The 22,224-nt window shown below is 57.6% G+C and overlaps 1 protein-coding gene and 1 pseudogene across 3 annotated transcripts in view; both read right to left on the bottom strand.

Moving 5' to 3' along the window:
- The window catches only part of Ptprn2 (protein tyrosine phosphatase, receptor type N2), a 553,794-nt gene that overhangs the window by 40,893 nt on the left and 490,677 nt on the right, over nucleotides 1-22,224 (bottom strand). For all 3 annotated transcript variants that reach the window (XM_023712770.1, XM_023712771.1, XM_023712772.1), the window contains exon 14: nucleotides 9,210-9,357. In XM_023712770.1, coding sequence (XP_023568538.1) covers nucleotides 9,210-9,357 — 148 coding nt within the window. The remainder of the gene's footprint in view (nucleotides 1-9,209; nucleotides 9,358-22,224) is intronic.
- LOC105741875 lies at nucleotides 306-4,811 on the bottom strand (annotated as a pseudogene).

Raw genomic sequence — 22,224 nt, 5'->3', positions numbered from 1 at the left:
CTCACCTGACCCCCAGTTCCCACGTCTGGCCACTTCCTGGGAAGGAAAGGGCCCTGGTCACCAGAAGGGCTTGGTGGTGAAGGCTTGGCGGCTGTGCCTCGGCCTGGACCTGCATGTCTCCTCGAGAGCTACTTGTTTTTTTTTTTTTTTTTTTCTCCTCACTATTAAAATGCTTTAATGGTGTGTCTGTACAGGATGTGATGTCAAGACAGAGCCAGCAGTGCACACTGTGAGGCAGCGTTAGCAGAGCAGACTGTGGGTGAATACAGGTTCACACCGCTTCCACACTCCACCCGCTAACAGCTCTAGGCCACCTCCTCCTGCTCCTCGGCCTCCTCCTCAAGCTCGCCCTCCTCCTCAGCTGTGGCGTCCTGGTCCTGCTGGTCCTCGGACACCAGGTCGTTCACGTTGCTCTCAGCCTCAGTGAACTCCATCTCGTCCGTGCCCTCGTCGTGTGCCAGTGCAGGAAGGCCTTGCACTGGAACATGGCCGTGAACTGCTCTGAGATGCGCTTGAACAGCCCCTGGATGGCTGTGCTGCTGCCAGTGAAGGTGGCAGACACTTCCAGGCCACGGGGTGGGATGTCACACACAGCCGTCTTCACGTTGTTGGGGATCCACTCAACAAAACAGCTGCTGTTCTTGTTTTGGATATTAAGCATCTGTTCATCCACCTCTTTCATGGACATGCGGCCCCTGAACACTGCAGCCACTGTCAGGTAGTGGCCGTGGTGGGGCTCACAGGTAGCCATCATGTTCTTGGCATCAAACATCTGCTGGGTGAGCTCAGGAACCGTCAGGGCGTGGTACTGCTGGCTGTCATGGCTGGTCAGGGGGGCAAAGCCAGGCATGAAGAAGTGCAGGCGCGGGAAGGGCACCATGTTCACCGCCAGCTTCCCCAGGTCAGTGTTGAGCTGGCCATGGAAGCGCAGGCAGGTGGTCACCCCACTCATGGTGGCCGACACCAGGTGGTTCAGGTCACAATAGGTGGGTGTGGTGAGCTTTAAGGTTCTGAAGCAAATGTCATACAAAGCTTCGTTATCAATGCAATAGGTTTCATCTGTGTTTTCTACAAGCTGGTGGACTGAGAGGGTGGCGTTGTAAGGCTCAACCACTGTGTCCGACACTTTCGGTGAGGGTACCACACTCAACGTGTTCATGATCCTATCTGGGTACTCTTCCCGGATCTTGCTGATGAGGAGGGTACCCATCCCAGACCCAGTCCCCAACCCAGGCAGTGGTCAATGGGAAACCCTGTGGGCAGTCGCAGCTTTTGGCTTCCTCTCTTACAGCATCCAGCACCGAGTCCCCCAGCTCTGCTCCTCCCGTGTAGTGCCCCTTGGCCCAGTTGTTCCCAGCGCCACTCTGACTGAAAACAAAGTTGTCAGGTCTAAATATCTGCCCAAAGGGCCCCGAGCACACGGGGTCCCTGGTGCCAGGCTCCAGGTCCACCAGCACGGTGCAGGGTACGTACTTGCCACCTGTGGCCTTGTTGTAATACACGTGAATACACGCCAGTCGCAGGTCACTGTCCCCACTGCACGTGCCAGTAGGATCGCCATGATGCCCGGCGCCGAGCTGCTTGCCGCCCTGGCCAACCTGCAGGTGAACGCCCCTCTCATGGCAATGAACGCAGCACAGCTGAGGAGCCGCACAGTCAGGTGTGGAAGGGCAAGCCGCAGAATGCCTTTCTTTAAGACAACAGATTCCGGGGCTTGGTGAGTCTTGTAACAGTGAGATCTGGACAGTTCCTTTGTGGTGATGTGACAGGCCAGAGGTCCTTCTGGGAGCGCTCCCGTGGAGACAACGTGGGACAAGACACAGTCGATCTCTTGGGCATGTGCGTGCATATGTGTACAGAGCATGCACGCGTGTGCACATGTACATGTGTGTGGGGGGGGAGGCCATCTTGCAGGTGCGTGAGGGGCTCCCAAGTCACCCTAGCAGTTTTGATTGCCCTGGTGCCGAGGCTTGAACGCTGGGCCTCGTGTGTGCTGGACGGGTGCTTGACCCCGGCTCATGGCTTTCAGTCAGGGCTGAATAACAGCCCCACAGTCCCAGGGACTCAATGGCCTCTTCCTACACATACTTACTCCTAAGAGGGCATGAGTGGCAGTGGCAGGAAACTGAGATAAAATTCAGGAGAAAAACTGGTCACTCTAACTTGCCAACGTGCTGTGCGTACTGGGCTCCGCTTCTTGGGGTGGTGCTTCTCGGATGGTGTGAACAAGAGGCCCCCTCACGCAGAGGCGTCTGCTGTCCTCAGGTCTCAGCTACCCTGAAGCCCGGAGAGACGCGCCAGACGCCAGCCGGCCTGAGGGCGGGGCGTTCCCAGGCACTCAAGCTACGGCAGCTGGGGTCCGCTCCCAGCCGGCCAGGAAACTTACAGGGAGCAGTGGGGAGCACGTGGGGGCAGGGAAGGAAAGGGCACAGCTCCCACTGCCAGGGCTGGGATGCAACAGTGCAGGCCACGTGCAGGGCGGGAGGCCAGCCGCCCACAGGGATGGAGCTACCGAGCTCCCGGACTCGGGTGCCACAGCAGCTGCATTTTCTCACTGGAAGCTGGGGAATCTCCGTGAGACACGGATGTGGCCTCCTGGGCCTCCCCACCTGCACCGTGGACTGCAGGGACAATCTGCACTAGTCTGCTGAGCCCCAGGGTGGTGACGGCCACACCTCAGAGCTGCTGCCACATCTGGTTGCAGCTGGCCACGAGGGCCACCAGCGCTTCAGAGCCCTGCTCCCTTGGAAGGTATCTGTGGCTCTGCGTCAACATGCTTCTCCCAAAATTAAACATCATGCTACTTTGCTTTTGGCCCTGGGCCATCTTGAGGCCCTGCTGGAAACACTGAGCCACCTGGAGGGAGAAGGAGTGATGGGCGGTGCTGCGCATACGGGAGTGAGCTTGTCGGGTGGAGACATCACTGCTGGCCGCATCTCCGGACTACTTTGCAGTTTTTTTTTTTTTTGTTTTTTTTTTTAAGAGATGCCTACATCAAGCCGAGTTTCCTGGGGACAGGTGCCGTCACTGCCAGGGTTGGCAACTTTACTTAGGACAGTCAGAACGCTGGGAGGATGGTGGCCTGGCGGGACCTGAGTGCTGTCCCAGGACCCGGGGCAAGCCGGAGAAGCAAGCTGGCAGGCTGCTCCCAGAACACTTGCCTTTCTGAGCCCCCGCACCCGAGCTAGTGCCCCCTCCACTGGGGCCACGGAATATCTTGGGAGGGCTCCTCAGAAACCCTGGACTTCAGAGCTGGCACAACAGGAGCTCCACCCGCTCCACCCTCTTCCCCTAACCAGACCCCGGGCCTAAGTTTCCTGGGGGAGACACAGTGTGGTGGGGAGAAGCCTGTGGCAAGGCAGGCCTCCTTCCCGAGTGCCTGGAATACGTGGCGTCAGCGCCTGATCTCAGCACCACAGGCCTCTCTGATGCTCTGTGTTTGCATGTGTGCCACATCTGAAGCCCAGAACTCAGAGCCACGGGTCAGGGAGACACGGTCTGCCCATTTAGTTGGAGGAAGCAAGGCCCAGGAGGGCTGGCAGGTCTTGAGTCCCAGCCCTGCCACACACCCTCCAGGCGATGCCGGGGCCGACGGTGCACGCGTTACAGCCAGATTCTTCTCCCAGGGCTCAGCCCGCAGGCTGCTGTGACAGTGGTCGCACAGTGCAGTGAGCCTCTCAGGAGGAAGCTCGGCATCACAGGGGACACACCGTCAGGAGTGCAGGCCTTCCTGGGGGCACAGCGTACGTGGGGCACACGGTCTCTGCAGCACATGGAAGATGATCTCTGCAGGCAATCGGGGGGCAGCAACTGCCCCATGTCTGCTGTGGACAGAGCCCTCCGTGACCTGGCTCAGCAGACGCAGGACTGGAGCCCACTGTGTCCCTGAGGGAGGTACCTGAGGCTGCTGCAACTAGCGTCTCCCTGCAGCGTGGCTCTCTGGAGGTGTCTCCCGGATGGCTCTCCCTCTCACCCGAGGGAGCTGATGTGTGCAGCTGCTGCCAGGGGCTTCGCTGCGTGCTGCGGTCAGAGTGCCATAGTAGGGGGTCCACAGGCGTTGGCTCCACAGTGCTTGAAACGGGGCCACCCCACCCAGAAGGGCTGTGTCATCCAGCTCTCCTGTCCCTGGACGGACACAGGCACCCAAAGCCCACAGGAGGACATCACAAATACAGCTTATGGTTTCAGGAGGTTTGGTCCATGGTAGCTGCCCCAAGGCTGGAGCCTCATGGTGGAAGTGTGTGGGGGAGCAGCCCCGGCAGTTCACGGTGGCTGAGGAGCAGACCTCAGGAGGAGGAGGAGGAGGTGGAAGAGGAGGCGGAGGAGGTGGAGGCGGTGGCGGCGCAAGACAGGCACAGACCCAAGGCCACACCCGTGGCCCACGCATTCGCTCCCAGGAGCTGACCTGCCCCTCTGCTGGGTGTCTCTCACTCCCCACGCCAGCACAGGACCGATGGCCATGGGGCCTACACTTTCTGTTGAGGTTTAGATGCAGCCATTTTTGCTGTGGGCACCATGTTCTTGCCTCGATGGTGTGGCTGATGGTGAAGTGGACACTTCTGGTGATGGAGGCAGCTTACTCTGGAAGGTCAGGGCTGTGCGGCTTGGGGGACTTGTGGCCTGGGATGGCACCATGGCCGTAGCTCCGCTCCACCTTCATGGATCCACTGGTGGTGTGACATTCCGTGAGGTCTCCCCTTGAGGTCACCCACCACCATCTTACCTGGCCACAGATACTGGCCTTGGCTCTTCACTGCTGCACCCAAAGGACTGTTCTGGTGTGTCATGGCCGAGGCGAAGTGCCACGTCATCACACCGTGTCGATTTAGCTTTGAGATACTAAGCACATGAACCTCTCTGTAGACCTGCAGACAGGCAGACAGTGCTGTGTGACTCTGAGACCCACGTGTAAGGAATACCCTCTGTGGACGAAGGCCCCCACATGCTGCTCTCTGCTGCAGTGCTTGTGACCAGGCTTAGGAGACCCCGAAGGTCAGCACGCACAGAATCAGGCCATGGAGCTCTGTGGACGGTGACGTGCCCTCGCATCTGGGCAGACAGGGACCGCTGGAGTGTCACATCAGAAAGCCCTCTTGCATCCTGCGACAGTCTTGACATGAGACTGCTCCCCTCCAGGGCCTGCTGGGGAGCTGCCAAGCGAGGACACCCTGTGTTTGGCTCCCCTTCTCCGAGCTCACCAGCAGAGCTGCAGCGCGGCGACTGACCTGCAGGAGGCGGTCTCGAGCCTTGCTCTTGTTTCTAAGGTATCGCCAGCATCCCCAACAGGTCTCTGAGAAAGCAGCTCCCAAACAGGACCCGTGTGCGACCCAAATTCAGGGCCTGCCTGTGGACACGTGAGCCTCACCACCTGCCTCTGTGTGCAAGGAGAGAGGACTCCCAGGTGAGGCCGCGTGCCAGGGAGCAGGGCTGTGCCCAGACCACACCGGACGTGCGCTGAATGCCTCCAGAGGGACCCGGGCGCCCAGAAGCAGGATCCACGCAGGTTGTCTGTTGAGACCGGGTCACTGCGTGGTGTCCTTAGCACAGCCGGTCTGGACAGCGGAGGAGAGCACTCACAGCCAAACCAGCACAGCCACCCCTTTGGGACACCAGCCCAGATCCCAGGATGACCCTGTGGTTTTGGAGCCACCTGCCTGCTGTTGGGGAACAGTGTGAGCAGGCGACGCGTGGCTTGCCGTCGCTTTCCCGAGTCACAGCAATGGCTGCAGGTGTGTAGAAGGTCCTCACTTGCAGGGGTTGTAGGCTAAAGTTCTTCGATGTCTGCTGCCTGAAATTTACTTTGAAATGGCATGTCCAAGAGTAAACCAAGCACCCCTCACATGTCACACAGATGTGGCATGGTGACTCGTGGCAGTAGTGGCGCGGAAGTAGCGGCATGCAGGTGGCAGGTGACCACTGATCTGCTGTCCAGCCCAGGACGGGGAAACACTGAGTCCCAGAAAGCGGGCCTCTGGGGAGCAGAATGGGGATGCACCCGCCCTCTCTGATGTGTGCCTGTGCAGGTGGAGGCCAGGCACCCCTGGGGACTTCTGCTGTGGGCACACCCCTGGCTGTCCAGCTCTGGCTCCCTCACTCACACAGGGGAGGTGCACCAAGGGCTGCAGGCACTGGGGCCATGGTGGAGATGTGTGCTGGCACTGGGTCCACATGCTTGGGGCTGGGGGATCCGAGGGCAGTTGGAGGTCTGGGGGGACCATGGGCCCTGGCTCCACTCCCAGGAAGCCAGACTGTAGGTCCTGGTCAGTGTGGCTGGCTGGGGCGGGGCCCACACCTGTCCTGGGCTCTGTTCTGTCGTGATGTGGAGACGGGAGGAAAGTATTCAACACCGGAGCTGGCAGCATGGGTGGGGCTTGGCACTCAGGGCCCAGGTCACCATGGTCTTGAACAGGGCGCCACCAAAATACAGCTCGAGGTCCAGGTCTCTGTCATACCCACAGAGTGTGGAAGGGGGCACGGTGGTCAGGGTGTCCTGACCCAGCAACAGTCCTTTCGGGCAAGACCCGGGTTTCAGGGACAGCTGCCCACGTGGACCGCCATGGCTAAGGGCACCTGTGGAAGTGCCAACTCCACCCTCCTGCAGGAGCACAGACTGTGGACACCATGCAGCACTGGCCTCATGCTGGGGGCTTTGGTCCTCACTCTGGGTGGACCCCGAGGGCCAGAAGCAGAGGCTGACCTGTCTCGGGGGCTGTGAGCTAGGCTGGCTCTGCCCTGTCTGGCCACTATGCCTTCAGGACATGAGAATGGGTCTCCCCGTCTGCCCGTGTCCCTGGTCTGCAGGCTCCATCCTTCTGGGTGGCCCCATCTGCCCGTGTCCCTGGTCTGCAGGCTCCATCCTTCTGGGTCTCCCCATCTGCCCGTGTCCCTGGTCTTCAGGCTCCATCCTTCTGGGTCTCTCCGTCTGCCCGTGTCCCTGGTCTGCAGGCTCCATCCTTCTCAAAAAACTCCCATCACAGTTTGTGTCTGCAGCTCTCTGTTTATTCCAATACAGAACCAGAGTTTTTTTTCTGTTTAAAACAGCACCCCAAAATAGCATCAGAGTCCTGTTCTTAATTTGAGAGGCAGACAACAAGCTGTTCTTTAACCATGTTAGACACTGGCCACGCATGAACACGTTCAGTGCCTCAAACCTCCGAGATGACACAATGAGGAGCTACCAGCGCTGGCCAAGCACCTCACAAGTGTCAGTAGCCTTCTCCTCTTGAGACTGTTCCATGGACTGGACACAGGGCTGGGAGGGACCCAGAGCCTACAGAAGCCTGCTGTGGGCATCCTGCAGCCTCAGCCCCAGGAGGCGCACAAAGACAGGACCACATGGGCCAAGGCATGGAGCAGGGAGGGTGGGCAGGGGCTGCCCAGGGCGAGTGGGAGGACATGCTCAGAGACCACACTGTGCTGGGCAAGGAAGGGACAGGTGTGGCTTTGCTCCTGGGGACAGGTGATGGCCTCTGCTGCACTTGGCTGGTGAGAGGCAGCGGCACAGACAGAACAGGAGGCCGGGGTGCATAGGGAGGATTTCCCTTCTCAGGAAACTGTGGGAACCCAAGAATATCGTGCAGTGGACCAGGTCACAGGAGCAAGTCAAAGGCACATATCAGAGCCTGTGTCCTCCTGGCACCAGCTTCTGCAGGTGCCATGCAGCCCAAGCAGGTGGGGCCCATGGCCAGCCACACCTGCGTGGCTGACAGCGATATGAGAGAGGCCCAGGGTCCCTGCGGGAGCAGGGAGAATGTAACTCCAGGGCTGTGTAGGTCAGAGACACACGGCAAGGACGCACTGGAGTCTGACCCTGCCCTGGGCTGGCTGGCACGGGAAGGAGTGTCCCCTAGAAGCAGGCTGGACTCAGTCCTGACCAAGAGCTGGTGAGCCAAGTCCCCACCGGACGCCAGCAGTCTGATGTGAGCGCTGCTGCCCGGCTGCTCTCAGAGCCTGCACCCTAGGCCTGTGCGAGTCAGGTCCCCAGCCCTTTTCTTATTTCGAGACTGGGTCTGGCGCAGTTGTCCCGGCTGGATTTGCACCTGCAGCCTCCCACCTCAGCCTCCCAGAGTGCTGGGAGCACAGTGCGCGGTCATGCCCCGCCCCCTCCTTTCTCCAGGTGTGCCGAAAGCCTCTCAACCCTGCTTCCCCTCCCCACCCCTCTGCCGTCTGTGCCCCGCCAGAAGCCCCTCTCTGGGGGCAGTGGCCTTACTTGGCTCATCATCTGCAGCCACTGACACACACTAGGGCTTAATAAGCTTCGCTTAGTGGGTTAGAGTGCAAGCCCCAGGAGCGACCACAGCCAGTCAGTGCTGTTCTGTGAAGACCCAGCCCACGGCTCACACCTGTGACAGGTTCTGCAGCCTGTAGCTCCTGCGGCGCAGCCTTTGTGTTTGGGGGTGGCGGTGACTGGAGCTTGTTCCAGGCCAGCTGCCAGGGCTTGAGGCCGGGCCTAGTGGTGCCCAGCTGGCCCCGATGGCTGCAGTGGCCAGGACAGGCCCTCCGCCTCGGTGACCATAGTCTCCAGCGTGGCTGTGATGTGTGGGGGGCTGTGGGTTGGCTGTGGCTGTGTGACTAAAGTCCCTTGCATCACTTGTGCAGCTCACAGGGCATCCTGCCTGTTGCACTGACGCCACGTCCCAGGTGCTTTCACGTGGCTACTGGTCCCTCCCACAGCTGACCGTGGATGGAGCTGTACAGAGCATCTGGGGGCTCCTTGTGTGGATCAAAGTCCTGGTGGACAGGTGGGGCCAGAGCGGAGGGAGGCTCCAGGCACGGTGAGAATGCTTGCAGCCTCCCGCCCTGGCTCTGCACCCTGACAACACCCAGCACACCCCGATCCCCTGGGTCCCTGAGTGCAGACAGACATCTGGCCAGAGTGGGTCCTCAGTGTTTGTAGAGACTGCCATCAGGTTCTGGTATGCTGCAGCGGCCACTCCGCCTCCTGGTACCCAGGGTGATGGTGCAAGGCTGGGCGCTGGACCTGTTCACACGCACCCCACATCAGGGGTGCAGGCTGGGCCACAGAGACCAGCCGGAGCCTGGCACTGGCCACCTGCTGCAGCTCCCGGGGCCCTGCTGTGACTGCAGGGCAGAGGGAACAGGGCCCTCCCACAGGGATGAGGTCTGCCACGGGGCAGCGGGGCTCTGTAGCCTGAGTCTGGGCCCACCCTGCCTCCTTCCCCAGCCCACAGACACTTGCAGGTACGTACAGGTCAGCACGGCCGGGCAGCGGTTCTTGGCCAGGTTCTCCTCCCTCTGGGCAGCCAGTGAGCTGCTGGGCTCCGCCTGGTAGGCGCATAGTGCCTCCCACTCCTTCTCCAGCCGGTTCTTGTTCTGCAGGTGGTCCTCCATGTAGGCCTGTGAGGGAGCAGAGTCAGAGGAGCCCGGGGCCCTCGGAGCCCTGGGCACCAAGCCTCCTGCGTCTTGTGGCCCTGTCTGCACAGTGTGAACCCTGACACATTGATAGCTGGCATGGAAAGCATGTGAGGGTGAGGCGCAGTGGCGCAGGATGACAGCCAGACCAGGGCCCTGCACAGGGACAGAGGACAATGCACAGGGCTGGGGCTTCTGGGTCAGGGCTGCACGGGCGGTGGTGCTGGTGCCTGGAAGCATCCCAAGGACATGACTGCCCAGGTGAGCACAGCAGACACGGTGACGCCATTTGCAGCGAGGAAGAGCCCTGCTGTGACAGGCTACAACACTGCGCAAAGCCCCCTAACGAGAGCTGATGAACCGAGCTCACGATAGGCATCACACGCCCATCATCTGATTTCTCCTTTTTGACCATGAGCTACCCACAGACATGAGTAAGAATCTGGTAAGAATCCTGCCAAATTTTCTACTTGACAGACAGGAAGCCCAGTGCTGGACAGCAACCTCACCATCGGAGTCATGTCTAGCCTGGGATGAGCACTCAGTCTGCAGGACCCTTGCGGCTCAGAGCAGGTGGCGGTGCTGTGCCGGGCACAGCCATGAGGCAGCCACCACTCCTGCACTCTGGAGAGCCAGTGCGGGCACTTGCCTGGGTTTCCCAGCACACCCATCTCCCAAGGAGCTGTCATCTTCCGGGGCAGTGCTGGCACACATGTGCTGCATGTGCCACAACAGGCACCCACGTGTGAGATGCAAGCGTGCTTGCACACGCACTATCCATGGAGAAACACAGGCACGAGACAGGGTTTGGGAACTAGTTTTCCCTGAAGACAGCGAGAGTCACCAACCATACAGTTTGGCCTGTCCCTCATCTGCTGCTCCTCCTGCTGGTGTCCACACAGAGCTTGCCTCCTCTAGCGTGGGCATGCTCCTCTGATGCCACCAGGAAGCTGCTCCTCAGGCACCATGCACACAGGGCTGAGCCCGTGTCAGGATGTTCTAGCACTAAAAGACAAAGTCATGACCTTTGCTGCTCTGACCCTAAATGTCCCAGCTCTTGCTGCAAACCCAGAGTACGAGAAGCACCCAGGGACGCCGAGGCCCCAAATGCCCACCACAGGGACTCCGCGTGGCCAGCATGCTGGCCCATCCCTTAACGATCCATCTGGCTGATGCCCTGCTGGGCCACGGGAAGCTTCTGAAGGACCACACCAGCTCTGGCACCTGCTATGACAGCCCCGTCAGTCCCACGCTTGGGGTTTCAGGTGTGCTCACACAGGACGGTGAGATACAGGCGTGTGTGTGTGTGTGTGTGTGTGTGTGTGTGTGCATGCGCGCGCACTCATGAGTGTGCAGAGGTGGCACCAGGGCCAGGTGGGGGCCACATCTCCTCCCGTCTGCCTCCCTGTGGCCTTGACATGCGATGGGTCCTTGCATTCTCTCCAGCCCTGGCACAGAGCAGGAAGGCTGAGCAAATGTGTGCAGCGGGGCAGGCAGGGGTCCACCCAGACTGGCCGTCCCTCAGCCAGCACCCCTCTGTTCTGCTCTGGTGGGCATGGCCCAGGAATCCAGGCTGCAGATGGCACATGGGGCCCTCCCTGGGAGAGGGAGGAGCTTCGACAGGCACGTGGCAGGGCAGCCTTGGGGTACTGAGGCTGCCTGCTTGAAGGCTTGGCTGCCAGCACCTGGCATGGCCCTGCGTGAGCCTCTCTACCCACCACCCCTGCATCCTGCGCTCTGGTCTGCCTAGTGTGGAGCAGGCACCCACGGAGATGGCCTGTATGGTGAAACAGCGAAATTCAAGGCGAATTTCCAATGGCTGCATGTAGAGTGGAGGATGCACGCTGTTCTCACCAAAGATGACCGTTACAGAAGATCAAATACTCATTCTTGTTGCAGTTTTCTAGCATAGGAAGTCCTGTGGCTGGCTGCGTTATCTAAACCACGGGATGACCACACCGGCTCAGCCTGAGGTTGTGCGGCCCAGGCAGATGTGTGGCCACTTTCCTCGGTGCCTGGTGGAAGATTCTGTCCTGCTGTGCTTTGGAAATTGCTCTTTTCAGAAAAGCCACATGGACACCTGAGCGTCTCCCAGCACACTGCAGGCACAGCAGGTCTGGGCCATCTCAGGTGTCACCTGCAGGGGCAGAGGCACCCGGGGCCCTGCGCACTGTGCGGCTCAATCTCCCACACTGAGCTTCCCCAGGACAAGGGCAAGCATGCACACTCACGCGCACCTCTAAAAGCACAGCGAGAAATCTAAAGTGAGTCTCAGGTCGGCAAGCTCGGCAACAGGAGGGAAGACACAGACTTCGTTCCCTGGAAGTCGGGAATCTTCAGGTGACCCCGATTATATTACATAGCGCCAAGAGCTTCTCTCGGCACTCACGGCTTGGCCACACTGTCTGCCTGTTTTGCACAACTGGATTCGGTGTGTTCTGTGTTTTTCTGTTAACAGTCTTAGGCACCATCATTCATTATCAGCAACTGCTATGGTCGGCCCAGCCACAACCTCCAAGTCGCCTCTTTCCTGTGGTTGTGGGTAGATGCCTCTCCCTCGCCAGTCTGGGGGGAAGCTGGCCATTGTGGTGAAATAACACATTTTAATCAATAAAAGCAAAACCAGAAAATGTCATCATCACTCGGCATTCTTCCGGACAGGAACAGCCATGGCCAGGACAGAGCCCATGCTCCGCGGGACGTCAGCCGCTCCTGGTGCACCTGCCCATGGGCATCCGCCGGAGGCGTTGGGGGGAAGACCCCCAAAGGCTTTCACTGCACAGAGGCCCGTTGCGTGTGCAGGGGCCTGGGGTGGGAGAGCTTAGCTTCTTAAAAGCCTGCAACGTCTTTGTCACATAAATAGCACATGCAGAACAGAGAACCGGGGCACGAATGGAAACCGAAGTCTCTAACAACCTGAGCGCCCAGCGCAAACTCAAAGGCTTTCAGACCCGGTCCTTTCCTGTACTTGGCCGGGCTTGCTTTCTGTTCAGAGCTGAATAGCAACCATTGTTGAGGCTTGGGCATTCTCAGTATTATAGATTTCTGTTATTTAAGATGAAAAGGTGCCGATAAGAGGCTTACATTTCATACAAGGAGGGACCAGGGAAGGTAAACAACTGGACCCTGGCTCTAGCCGCCAGCTCTGTGGCTCAAGCCTGGACTCCAGCACACGGGGGCTCTGCCCTGGCTGGGGGCCTCAGTCACACCAGCCTCTCATTTCCTTCATTACAGAGCAAGCAGGCCAGAGCAGGCGGCGCCTCTCTGCAGAGCACAGGATTCCCAGAGCAGCGGCAGCACTGAGCACACAGCGCACAATACACAGGGCCCGCAGTGAGTGTGACTGCGGGTTGAGCACAGGGACGGGGCAGCAACAGCCCCTGCAGCCCGGGGCTTACCCGATCCTGTTAGGTCAGGAGCTGTCACCTTTCCACCTACAGGACGTTCTTTCCCAGCGTATCCAAGCAACCAGCACTGTGACCCTCGTGCTTTAGGGCTAAGTAAGGGCTCCCCAACCCCAGCCCGTGGCACCGTGCACTCAACCTGGAGACCGTGCGGGTGGCACGCACTGTGTGCAGAGGTCAGACAAAGGCACAGTGCCTGCCCTGGGCAGGGTGGGCAGGAGGGCTGGAGAGTCCACCCTGTTCCTCAGCATGGCTGCAACCTGAAACTCAGGAACACAGTTCCAGAGTTTTCCAGATAATCTTTCCAGAAGCCTCAGGTGACTGGGAATGAGAGGAGATGCCTGTGCTCCTGTGAAAGCCTTCAGGAACCAGCAAAGGCCAGGCGTGGTGGATATGTGCATACAAGCTCAGCTGCTCCGGGGGCTGAGACAGGATGGTCGGAGGGGCAAGCCCAGGGCAGGCAGTCAGTGTCCCCCCCCCCCAAAAAAAAAGAAAGTACTAAGTAAAAAAGCCTGGGAATATAGCTTAGAAGTGGAGCAGCCTGGCTTTAGTCCTAGTACTGCAGAAAAACACAAAACAAACAAAAACCCAGATCAACCCACCAGGGGGTACACACTAGCTCCACCCTTGGTCTAGAGTGTTCGCTGACTCGCTGCTTTCTGTCCCAGCAGGGCCTGTGCCCACCCCCTGCTCTTTCACCCTCACCTCTGGCTTTGTTCCTGGTGGTGCTGCCAGGTCGAATCTACCCTGAATCCCAGGTCCAGCTGCAAGGCTGAGCCTCAGCCCTACGCCACGCCACACACCTTCTTCCCAACAGCTGTCTCTTCTACTCTATACTATACCTGTGGCCTCAAGCTCTCTGCGATTTATTTTTTCCTAGGTATGGACTGTACTGCAGTTCCTCTGCCCAGGCGGGGACACACTGCATGATTCCTGGTAAACTGTACTGCAGATTTAAGCTCACGTTGCAGTGGGCACCCATAGACATGGACCCTGAGTCCTGTAAAACTAAGAAGTTTCCCAGAATGGAGACCTCAAGAAGGTCAGTCTCACGAGATGTGTCCCGCACCTCCTGCCTTTGGCTTTGCAGCACCATCTGTAAGCTTGTGAAAAGCGTGGCTCCCAGCCTGTGGCCCAGCCACAGCCTCAGAGTCCAGCCAGGGCTGGGTCCTTCTAGGCTGGCCCGTTTTCGCCCTCCTGTGCACACAGCAGGACCCTCCTCTGGGTCACAGCTGGGACCGTGCCCAGCCCTCTGTGCACTGTGCCCAATCTGGGTGGTGATGCCCTACTGGGGATGCTGCTGATTAGGAAGGGCTAAGATGAGCAGGAGGCTGGCTAGGCTGGGTAAAGCAGTCAGGATGCCCACCTGGCTGAACTCCCGGGGATCATGGAGGTCTGGAGATCAGCACTCCAGCCTGCAGGCTGGCGCCAGGGGCTTGATCTCAGAGAGGCGAGGCCCACGCGTGACCACGGGTTCCAAAGGGCTCTGGCTGGGGGACACCATGGGACCCACCTGCAGGCTTGAGCCCCAGGGTGGAGCTCTGCCTGCTCTGAACTCTGGCCTCACCAGAGGACAGCACCACCTCTCTCCAAACCCCTGACATTTCACGTGACTGTGTGAGTCCCACACCCAGCAGGGCGAACTGTGGGGGCCTCCAGCCCACACAGGCCGAAGCCGACTCCAGACCAGTGCAGGCCTCGGCCTCTTCAGTGCTGAGGACCAGCGCATCGCTGTCGCTCTTTCCCTTCGAGGACGACATCATCAGCTTCCCAAAGACCTGAGCTCAGTCCCGGGCTTCGTATGACTTTCCTTTTCACCCCAACCTGCCAGCTGCCCCCCAGATGTTTCTGGCCCACACTCGTAGGCCATTTACTGAGGATTCTGAGCAGGATCAGCTAGTGAGGACCACGGACCACCAGGTGCCCTGGACAAGGAGCTGTGTTAGACAGAGACCTGGCGTCCACACTGATGGGAGCACTTCACGCAGTGTCCCGAGCTGTGCATACCTGGGGGCTACAGTGGCACAGGGCAGAGGCCGCGTGTGAGCTAACAGAGCCTGTGGGAGCCGTATGACTCTGCACCATCTTCCAGCCAACAGGCCAGCGCTGGGGGGCAGGAGAGGGAGTTCCAGGAACACGGTGAGCTCTCCTGTCACACGCTGTCCTCGCAATGTAGGGGGACTTTGACTGCATGGAGGGGGCTCTGGGAAAGTGGGAGGTGCTGGCTGGAGCGGATGTGGTACTGGAAACGCTGTTCTTCTGCTGTCCACCTGTGGGCGGCCCCGTCCTTACAGTTCCTTAATTTTCCCCGAAATAAAACAGGAATCCTGGTGTACAGCAGGAGGATTGAGCCCATATTTCTGATGGTGGTTTTGAAGGTCGACTCTGTTAATATCCACTCTGCATTCTGTGGCCGTGGAGTGTACACTTGTGGACAACACAGAGTGGCCTGGGGTTCCCGTCAAAGACATGGAGTTGGATGATCTGAGGCTCTCTCCACCTTTGACTGGTTGTGGCCCGGGAGGCTTGGAAATGGGACAGGAAGTGGTGACAAGCACCATCCTCCGGCAGGGACAGTGGCTCACGGCTGCTGTGCCAGAGCCACTGAGGGCCAGGACACCACCACCGACAGACGGAAGCAGGGGCGTTTCCGTGCTTTCCAGGGTGGATGGGGGCAGCAGTACTCTAACAAACTTGCCGGCTGCTCACGGCTGTTTATCTCAACACTGAGTAAAGCCTCCTCCTCCTGCCCACGCCCGGGCTTTCTACCAGGAGAGGGGCACAAAGGACGCAACTCTGGGACTCCTCCGCCCCAACGCGCAGGTGGCCCTCTCCGGCCCGCTGCTCTCCTGAGGAAGGTCTGCTGCGATGACCTCAAGAGGAGGTGGCACCAGGAGATGCAGAGACAGCATCTGGGTGAGGGCACAGGAAGGCCTGGGCCCCGAGGGCCACAGCCACATCACACACCGAGACGGGAGCGTCCCAGCATTGAGGACTCTGCTTGTTAGAATTAAGTGTCCTCCTTGGCACGTACCAAGGCCAAGCTGGTGGCAGAATTGGGGCATCTGACTTGTTTCCACAAAGAAAGCAAATGTGGCCTGCACTTGCCCACCCCTCACGGCAACCAGGTAGTAAAGGCTGGGACAGTGGCTTGGGCACCCGTGGGAGTTCACACAGCTCCGGCCACGGGTGTGATCCGTACCATGCCTGCAGATCTCATGGCTGCAGTGCTGCTGGAAATCCCAGTGGGGTGGGGACACAGCCTGGGCTGGGCCAGTATGAGTTTGGGTCCACTGAATGCCACAGAGGTTGCGGTACTGTGGCATCTCTTGCTGATTGGTACAAAGTGCCATTATTGGTATCCACGGGAACGAGGAGGATGAACGCCTCCACGCAGCACTAACACGCAGGGGACCGTGAGCAGCCACAAAGAAGCCAGAGGCTGCCAACCCATTGGCGACGCTTCAGTTCAAATGCCCCAGGACTTCCAATGTCAGCAGAGTCCTCAAGGGTCATCACAGACCCCGGCGCTCTGTGCTCTGCAGATATGGAACACGCAGAAATGATCACAAGGAAATGTCACCCCTGCAACGATGGTGCAAGGGGTGAACGTCTAGCTGGGCATGATGGGAACGGTTGTTCTGCTCCTCTGGGAGGCTGAGGCAGGAGGACTGCCAGTTAAATCCAGCTTGGGTGACTTAGCAAGACCTTGTCTCAAAATGAGAACTAAAAGAGGGGCTGGTGTGTAGCTCTGTGTGAAGGCTCTGGGTTCAGTCCTCGGTATCCTCCCAAAAGAAAAAGATGCATATATGTGTCTACCACAGCAGAGGCTGTGTTTGGAAGCAGGTTTTGTGGACATAGTTGACACTGGGAGAGCTCGGACTCGTTTCCTTCTCCAGCCTGGTGCTTACTGTAGCCCAGTGCCCTTTTGATTAGCAATGCCACAGTCAAACCCTCTGCTCAGGAAGGACGCCATCCACCTTGACGCCACCTCTCACGACAAGGACCACAGGATCTGCTTAAATCTTTGCGTTCTCTGAAATGGGCAGGAAAGGAGTGGCTCTGCTGCTATCTGAGAGCAACAGCGCCTTGTTCATCTTTAGAATAAACACCATCACCTCTCTTCATGGATGCCTTAAGGGAAAAGCTTATGCTAAATGCTTGAATCCTAAAGTAAGACACTTGAATTTCAAGCAAAAATATGAAACGCAAGAGGAGGACCAGTGGCATGGCCTGGCCCTGCAAGGGGACACCACGGAGCGGGGACAGCCGCTGCGCACTGGAGAACACTCAGGTTGTCTACAGGCTGCTGCCTCAGGTACATCACACAGCATTTATTAACATCATACAGCAGGCATGTTGAAATATGTGACATTAAAAGTTCAAAGCAGTGTTGCAAACTCAAGGCCGGAGGCGGCGCAGTGGCTGAGGAGCACCACGCGGCCCTCAGCCTCGGAAGGCCTGCGGAAGCAGGCACGCCACATCCGGCGACTCCGCCACCCCTCACAGAGGCAGCAGCACCGTGGGCAGGCGGCGTCTGGGCTCCGAGCTGGCCCCGGCAATGCCACTCGTGCCCTGTGGCAGGGTTAGTACATCCTGCGAGGTGCTGGAATGCGGACCAGGATGGCAGGCACAGAGCAGTGCCCACGCCGCCCCTCTGGCCACCACCCAGCCACCGTCCACGTGAGCAGCGGGGCTTCTGAGGAGCCAACTGGCCCTGGAAACCATCCTGGTTCTCTCTACCAACCCAAGGAGGAGGTGCAGGGCCAAAGGAACGAGAGGGAACAAAGAAAGCCACTCACAGGGGCTTGTTCTGCATACTGCACTGAAAACATGGCTTCTGTGGAGTTCTCTAAGGACGAGGCGCTCCCAGTGAGGAAGGGGCTCCTGTGTCCCAGGGACCTGGGGGTGCACAGGTAGGTGTGGCTGGACAGCAAACCCTCACACGTGGGCCCTGATGCAAATGCACAAGTCCCTGCCACATCTGGGGTCGCTGTGGTGCCCATGGCCCTGCTCAGGACCACGGAGGTGCCCCGCTGGTCCAGAGGCCCGAATCCTGCCCAAACGGCCGTCTCCACATAACTGAGAAGTGAATTCCTTCCCTGATGCTTCAGCCAACAGAATGGAGAGAGGGCAGAAAGCTCTGAATTATTTGAGTCTGGAGAAAATTTCAGATGCTTTCAAATGGAAAGCCTTCTGGGAGTCCCCCAGGACGTGCAGGTCCAGGGAGAAGAGGGCAGTGAGTGACAGTGACGAAGCAGTCCTAAGGGGTCCCAAGAGCGAGGTGCTCTGGGGTTGAGGCAGGAACACTACTGAGTTACCCATCTTGTTTAAAATCCTCTTCATACTTGAACAAGAAAAGATGTGCAAGAGCTAAGAACTCCTCTCTCTCAAATGGAGCTCAAGAGTGGGGCGTGCAGCCCTCGGAGAACTATGGGGTGGACTGGGGTGACAAGACCCTCACATGGCACGCGGCCAGGCCTTCACCACCCGATTTCTTGTGTGCTTCTGGAAGAGGGAGGAGGTGAGTTTGCAGACAATGATGAGTAGGAGGACCCAGACGCTGGCTAAGTCCCCGCTGAGCAGAGCTCAATTACCTGGCACCTTACTTAATACGTTTTTTTTGGAAGAACTGGGGATTGAACTCAGGCCCTTGCGCTTGCCAGGGAAGCACTTACTCTACTGAGCCATCTCCCCAGCCCCAATACATTTTGATTACTGTGTAATTTTAGCTTTTGGCATTCCAGATCCAGAAGACCGGAAGTCCAGTACTGGGAGACGACATTGGTTCAGGGAGGCCTGATGCCCATCCTGCAGGATGTCCCCGGAGGCCTGAGGGTGGCCCTATCTCTGGGTCCAATTAGTTTTCGTTTTGTGTTTTATGGAGCAGGGGTTCATGTGTGCTGCTCTGCCACACCCCAGGCCTGCAGGGTCACCTCGGAGGGCAAAGCTCACAGGCCTCTAAAGGCACAGTGACCCCCAATAAATCAGGGCTCCCGCTGACCTCTACATTATGGGTTTATAGAAAGAAAAACCGCAGTTCACAGACACACAGCAGGTGCATGGAGGAAAATGTTAACGAACACATTCTAGTCCAGAAATGTTCTAATTGATAAACCTAAAAAAGTAAGTCCCCTTGTCCTTGTCACCTGCACTGGGCGCTGCTTCTGCCACAGGGTGAGTTTGCCTCACACTAGTGGCTTCCAGTGCTGCGTGGTGCTGGTGTATGTGTGTGGGGGACAGAGGTCTCCTGTGGGAAGACAGGGAGCTGAGTGGCCACAGTAACAGTGATGGTGACAGTTATGCCCTGGCACGCCCAGCCGCCACTCTCTGAGAGACTCCAAGAATTTTACTTTTTTAAAAAAATTTTTTATGTATTTGGTACAGGGTCTGCAGGGTCTACAGGGCCTCACTACATAGATCGGACTTGTAGTCATCTTCCTGTTTTCAGCCTCCCAAGTGCTGGGATTACAGACGCACACCACCACACCCAGTCTCAGTTGCCGTCTCAGCGTGCCCCCTGGGCAGGGCTGGCACGGCAGGCCCCGGGGATCAAACCCTGGCTGTGCTCTGCCTAAGCAGGCGCTTGAGTCCGCTGAGCTATCTGGCTGGCCCATCCAAGAATTTTAAATGAACAATTTTATGAATCTTATTATCTTATTTAAACATCTTAAAAATTAAGGTTATCTGAGCATTGGTAAAGTACAAAGGGGTATGCTTATGAGAAATGGAAAATAATTATGGCAGCACAACACCTTCCCGATGAAAGAATAACCCTGGAGTTGAGTCTGGAGAGATCCTGGCTGCCAGCTCTGGCGAAGGCGAGAGCGGCCAGCGGAGCTGCGGTGTCGCCCGGATTCTGCCCTCTTGTGGGCCGGTCAGGAGCAGTTTACCTGGTCTGACCCGGCACCTCCTCGGTGGGCCGAGGCGCCCAGAACGTGCAGACAGACAGAACCAAGCGGTGGCCTCAGAAGGCAGCACAGGCACAGAGAAGCGACCAGGCGTGGCAGGGCTCGGGCTGGAAGGGACGCAGGCAAGCCAGGGCCCAGCCTGCGGCCAGGCGCCGTGGGGACCCAGGGTTCTTTAGGGCTAAGGGAAGGCGCTTCGCCTGAAGCAAAAGAGGCATCCCTTGGCCTCGCTTCAAAAGGCTCCTCCCCGGCAGGGCGTGAAGGCCGCGCAGGGTGAGGGTGGGCGAGGGACGCCAGGAGGCAGAGCTGTGAGGATTCGGAAGAAGAAATGAGTTTTAAGTTTGTACATCACCCAACTGTTCTCCCTTACACTCCTAAAACTTCTGCAACCTTTATTTTTCAAAGTATTTTGTAATAGTTTAAACTCTATCCCTCATGTAATTGCAGCAAAAAATGACATCTGTGACTCAACCTGAGAGAGAAGACTTTGGTTAATGACTAATGTCAGAAGCCTGAACGGAAGTCAGAATAATCTCAGCATTTCTAACGGCCTCCATGCTTGGTTACGGGGAGAAGGACTCCAGATCCCGACAGCACCACTTGGCTTCCATGGGACCCGTTGTACGCAGCCTCGCTTCGTACGCTACGCAGCATGGAAGCCTGACAGCCAGTGGCTGAGCCCGAGATCTTCAACATAAACGCTGAACGACTATAACTAGACTGGCCTGCAGGGTCCTCTACACTTTGCCACAGAGAGGGCAATCCCTGAAGGGTGCTCAGGGGCTTGGCCCCAGGCCCACGCGGGGTCGGCATGGATGCATTAGGACCAGTCCCGGCAGGTGAGCGACACTGCGCTACCTTTTCTGACAGCTGGGCTCCAGGTATTAAGTGACTGCTGTGACCTCGAGCTGCGTGCTTGATGACGTAAAGCTCTAGGGCGGACTCACGAGTGGGACGAGGTGGTAGGGGCTCTGCCCCTTCAGCACACATTTGAGCCAAAACCAAGGAGTGTTCAGATTTTGAGTAAAGCAGAATTCACCGGCGCATGACATCAGTCACCTTTGCACACCTTCATGGGAAAGGTGCACAGCCTCCTGAAGAGCTCGTCAGAACTCTGGTGCTGACAGGCTGACCCTTGAGGACAGTCCAGCAAGGTGCCCAGCTGGGACGCCCAGAGAGCCTGCTGCGGGCTCTAAGGTGCTGTGACAGCCTGGCTTCCTGAGCTCCTGGAAATGAGAGAGCTGCCCCTCTCTCACCCAGTGCTTTCTGGGCAGCTCCGTAAGCTTAGTGGTTTACTTAGTGTCACCAATTCAGAGGAAAAATTAGACACAGACTAATGGAAAGTGTGTGTTAGGCCTCCTCAGAAGCTAACTCCCTCTGCCTGAGGGTCCACTGCAGAGTGGGCGAAGGGTCCAGACACAGCTGGGGCTGGGGATGCAGAACAGAGCCCCAGTGTGGCCAGGGGCCAGTCACGCATGGTGGGAACGTGGACGTGAGGCCACGTCACAGCCACCCAGCCCAGCAGAGCTGCCCATTGCTCAGCTCTGGACGTTGGGCAGCTCTGCTCCGCTGGGGGACTTCCTCTTACCACGCCTGGTCCACTGCCTGCAGTGAGAGGCCATGAGGAGGGGCAGAGGCGATGCCAGCGCCCAGCAGCTGAGGGTGCCCGTTCCCCTGAGCACTCCCCCACCTTCGCCCTCTGCCGACCCTGGCTCCGGTCGTGGCCAGCTCACCAGACGCCTGGCCAGGGGTGGGCAGCGATAACAGTTCCTCGAATCCCCGATTGGCTCGGACCCCCCAGGACACTCACTCACTTTCACACGCCCTTGCATGCTGCTCTCGGACGCAGACAGATGCCCGTGGTCCAGCAAGGCCGCGCTCGCCGCAGAGGTTCCCTCGGGCCTCCCTTTCCACTAAAACATTTTCTTTAAAATTATTTTCATAAGAAAGATTAACAATTTCAACATTTACTACTAATCCCTTTTAATTTAAAATTCTGCTGATAAAATTCTTTGCTTGTCATTCAAAGAGTAAGTAATAATTATAGATTTGAGGCTTCCATCTCGGGCTTCATTAATGGCAAATTGTATGGAAGTGTGACGCGTAAGTCAGCTTTGATATATCACAAAATGCAATTTCCATGCCTTCCCTGGGCTGCGTGCAATTAATTACACAGTTAATAAGGGAAATATGTTAATGAAAGGAACATTATTTATCCAGACCACCTGCCTTCACCAAATATCTTTTGTGTGTTTCTCTTGTTGTGATTTTGCTCTGCAGACATTAGGAAAAAATTGACAATGTGATTTTAAATACCAGTAGGCAACTACTCCAATTCAAGCAAGCCTAAAGAAGATTTAATTCTATTTTATAATATTTCTACTGATTTCTGCCTTGTAAGTTTAAAAATCATCTACCCATGGAACCTGGAGTTCCTGAAATCGTCCCCTATCAAATACTTACAAATAAAGTACCTCATTTCCACTGATGATGTAATTATTTTCATAGATAAATAGAAAAGACTGAAAATCTTAGAAGAT

This window comes from Octodon degus, unplaced genomic scaffold (genome assembly GCF_000260255.1).
Source record: "Octodon degus isolate 3935 unplaced genomic scaffold, OctDeg1.0 scaffold00027, whole genome shotgun sequence".
Lineage (NCBI taxonomy): Eukaryota > Metazoa > Chordata > Mammalia > Rodentia > Octodontidae > Octodon > Octodon degus.
Note: the sequence above shows the minus strand (reverse complement) of the source record. Positions and strands in the feature narration are given on the sequence as shown.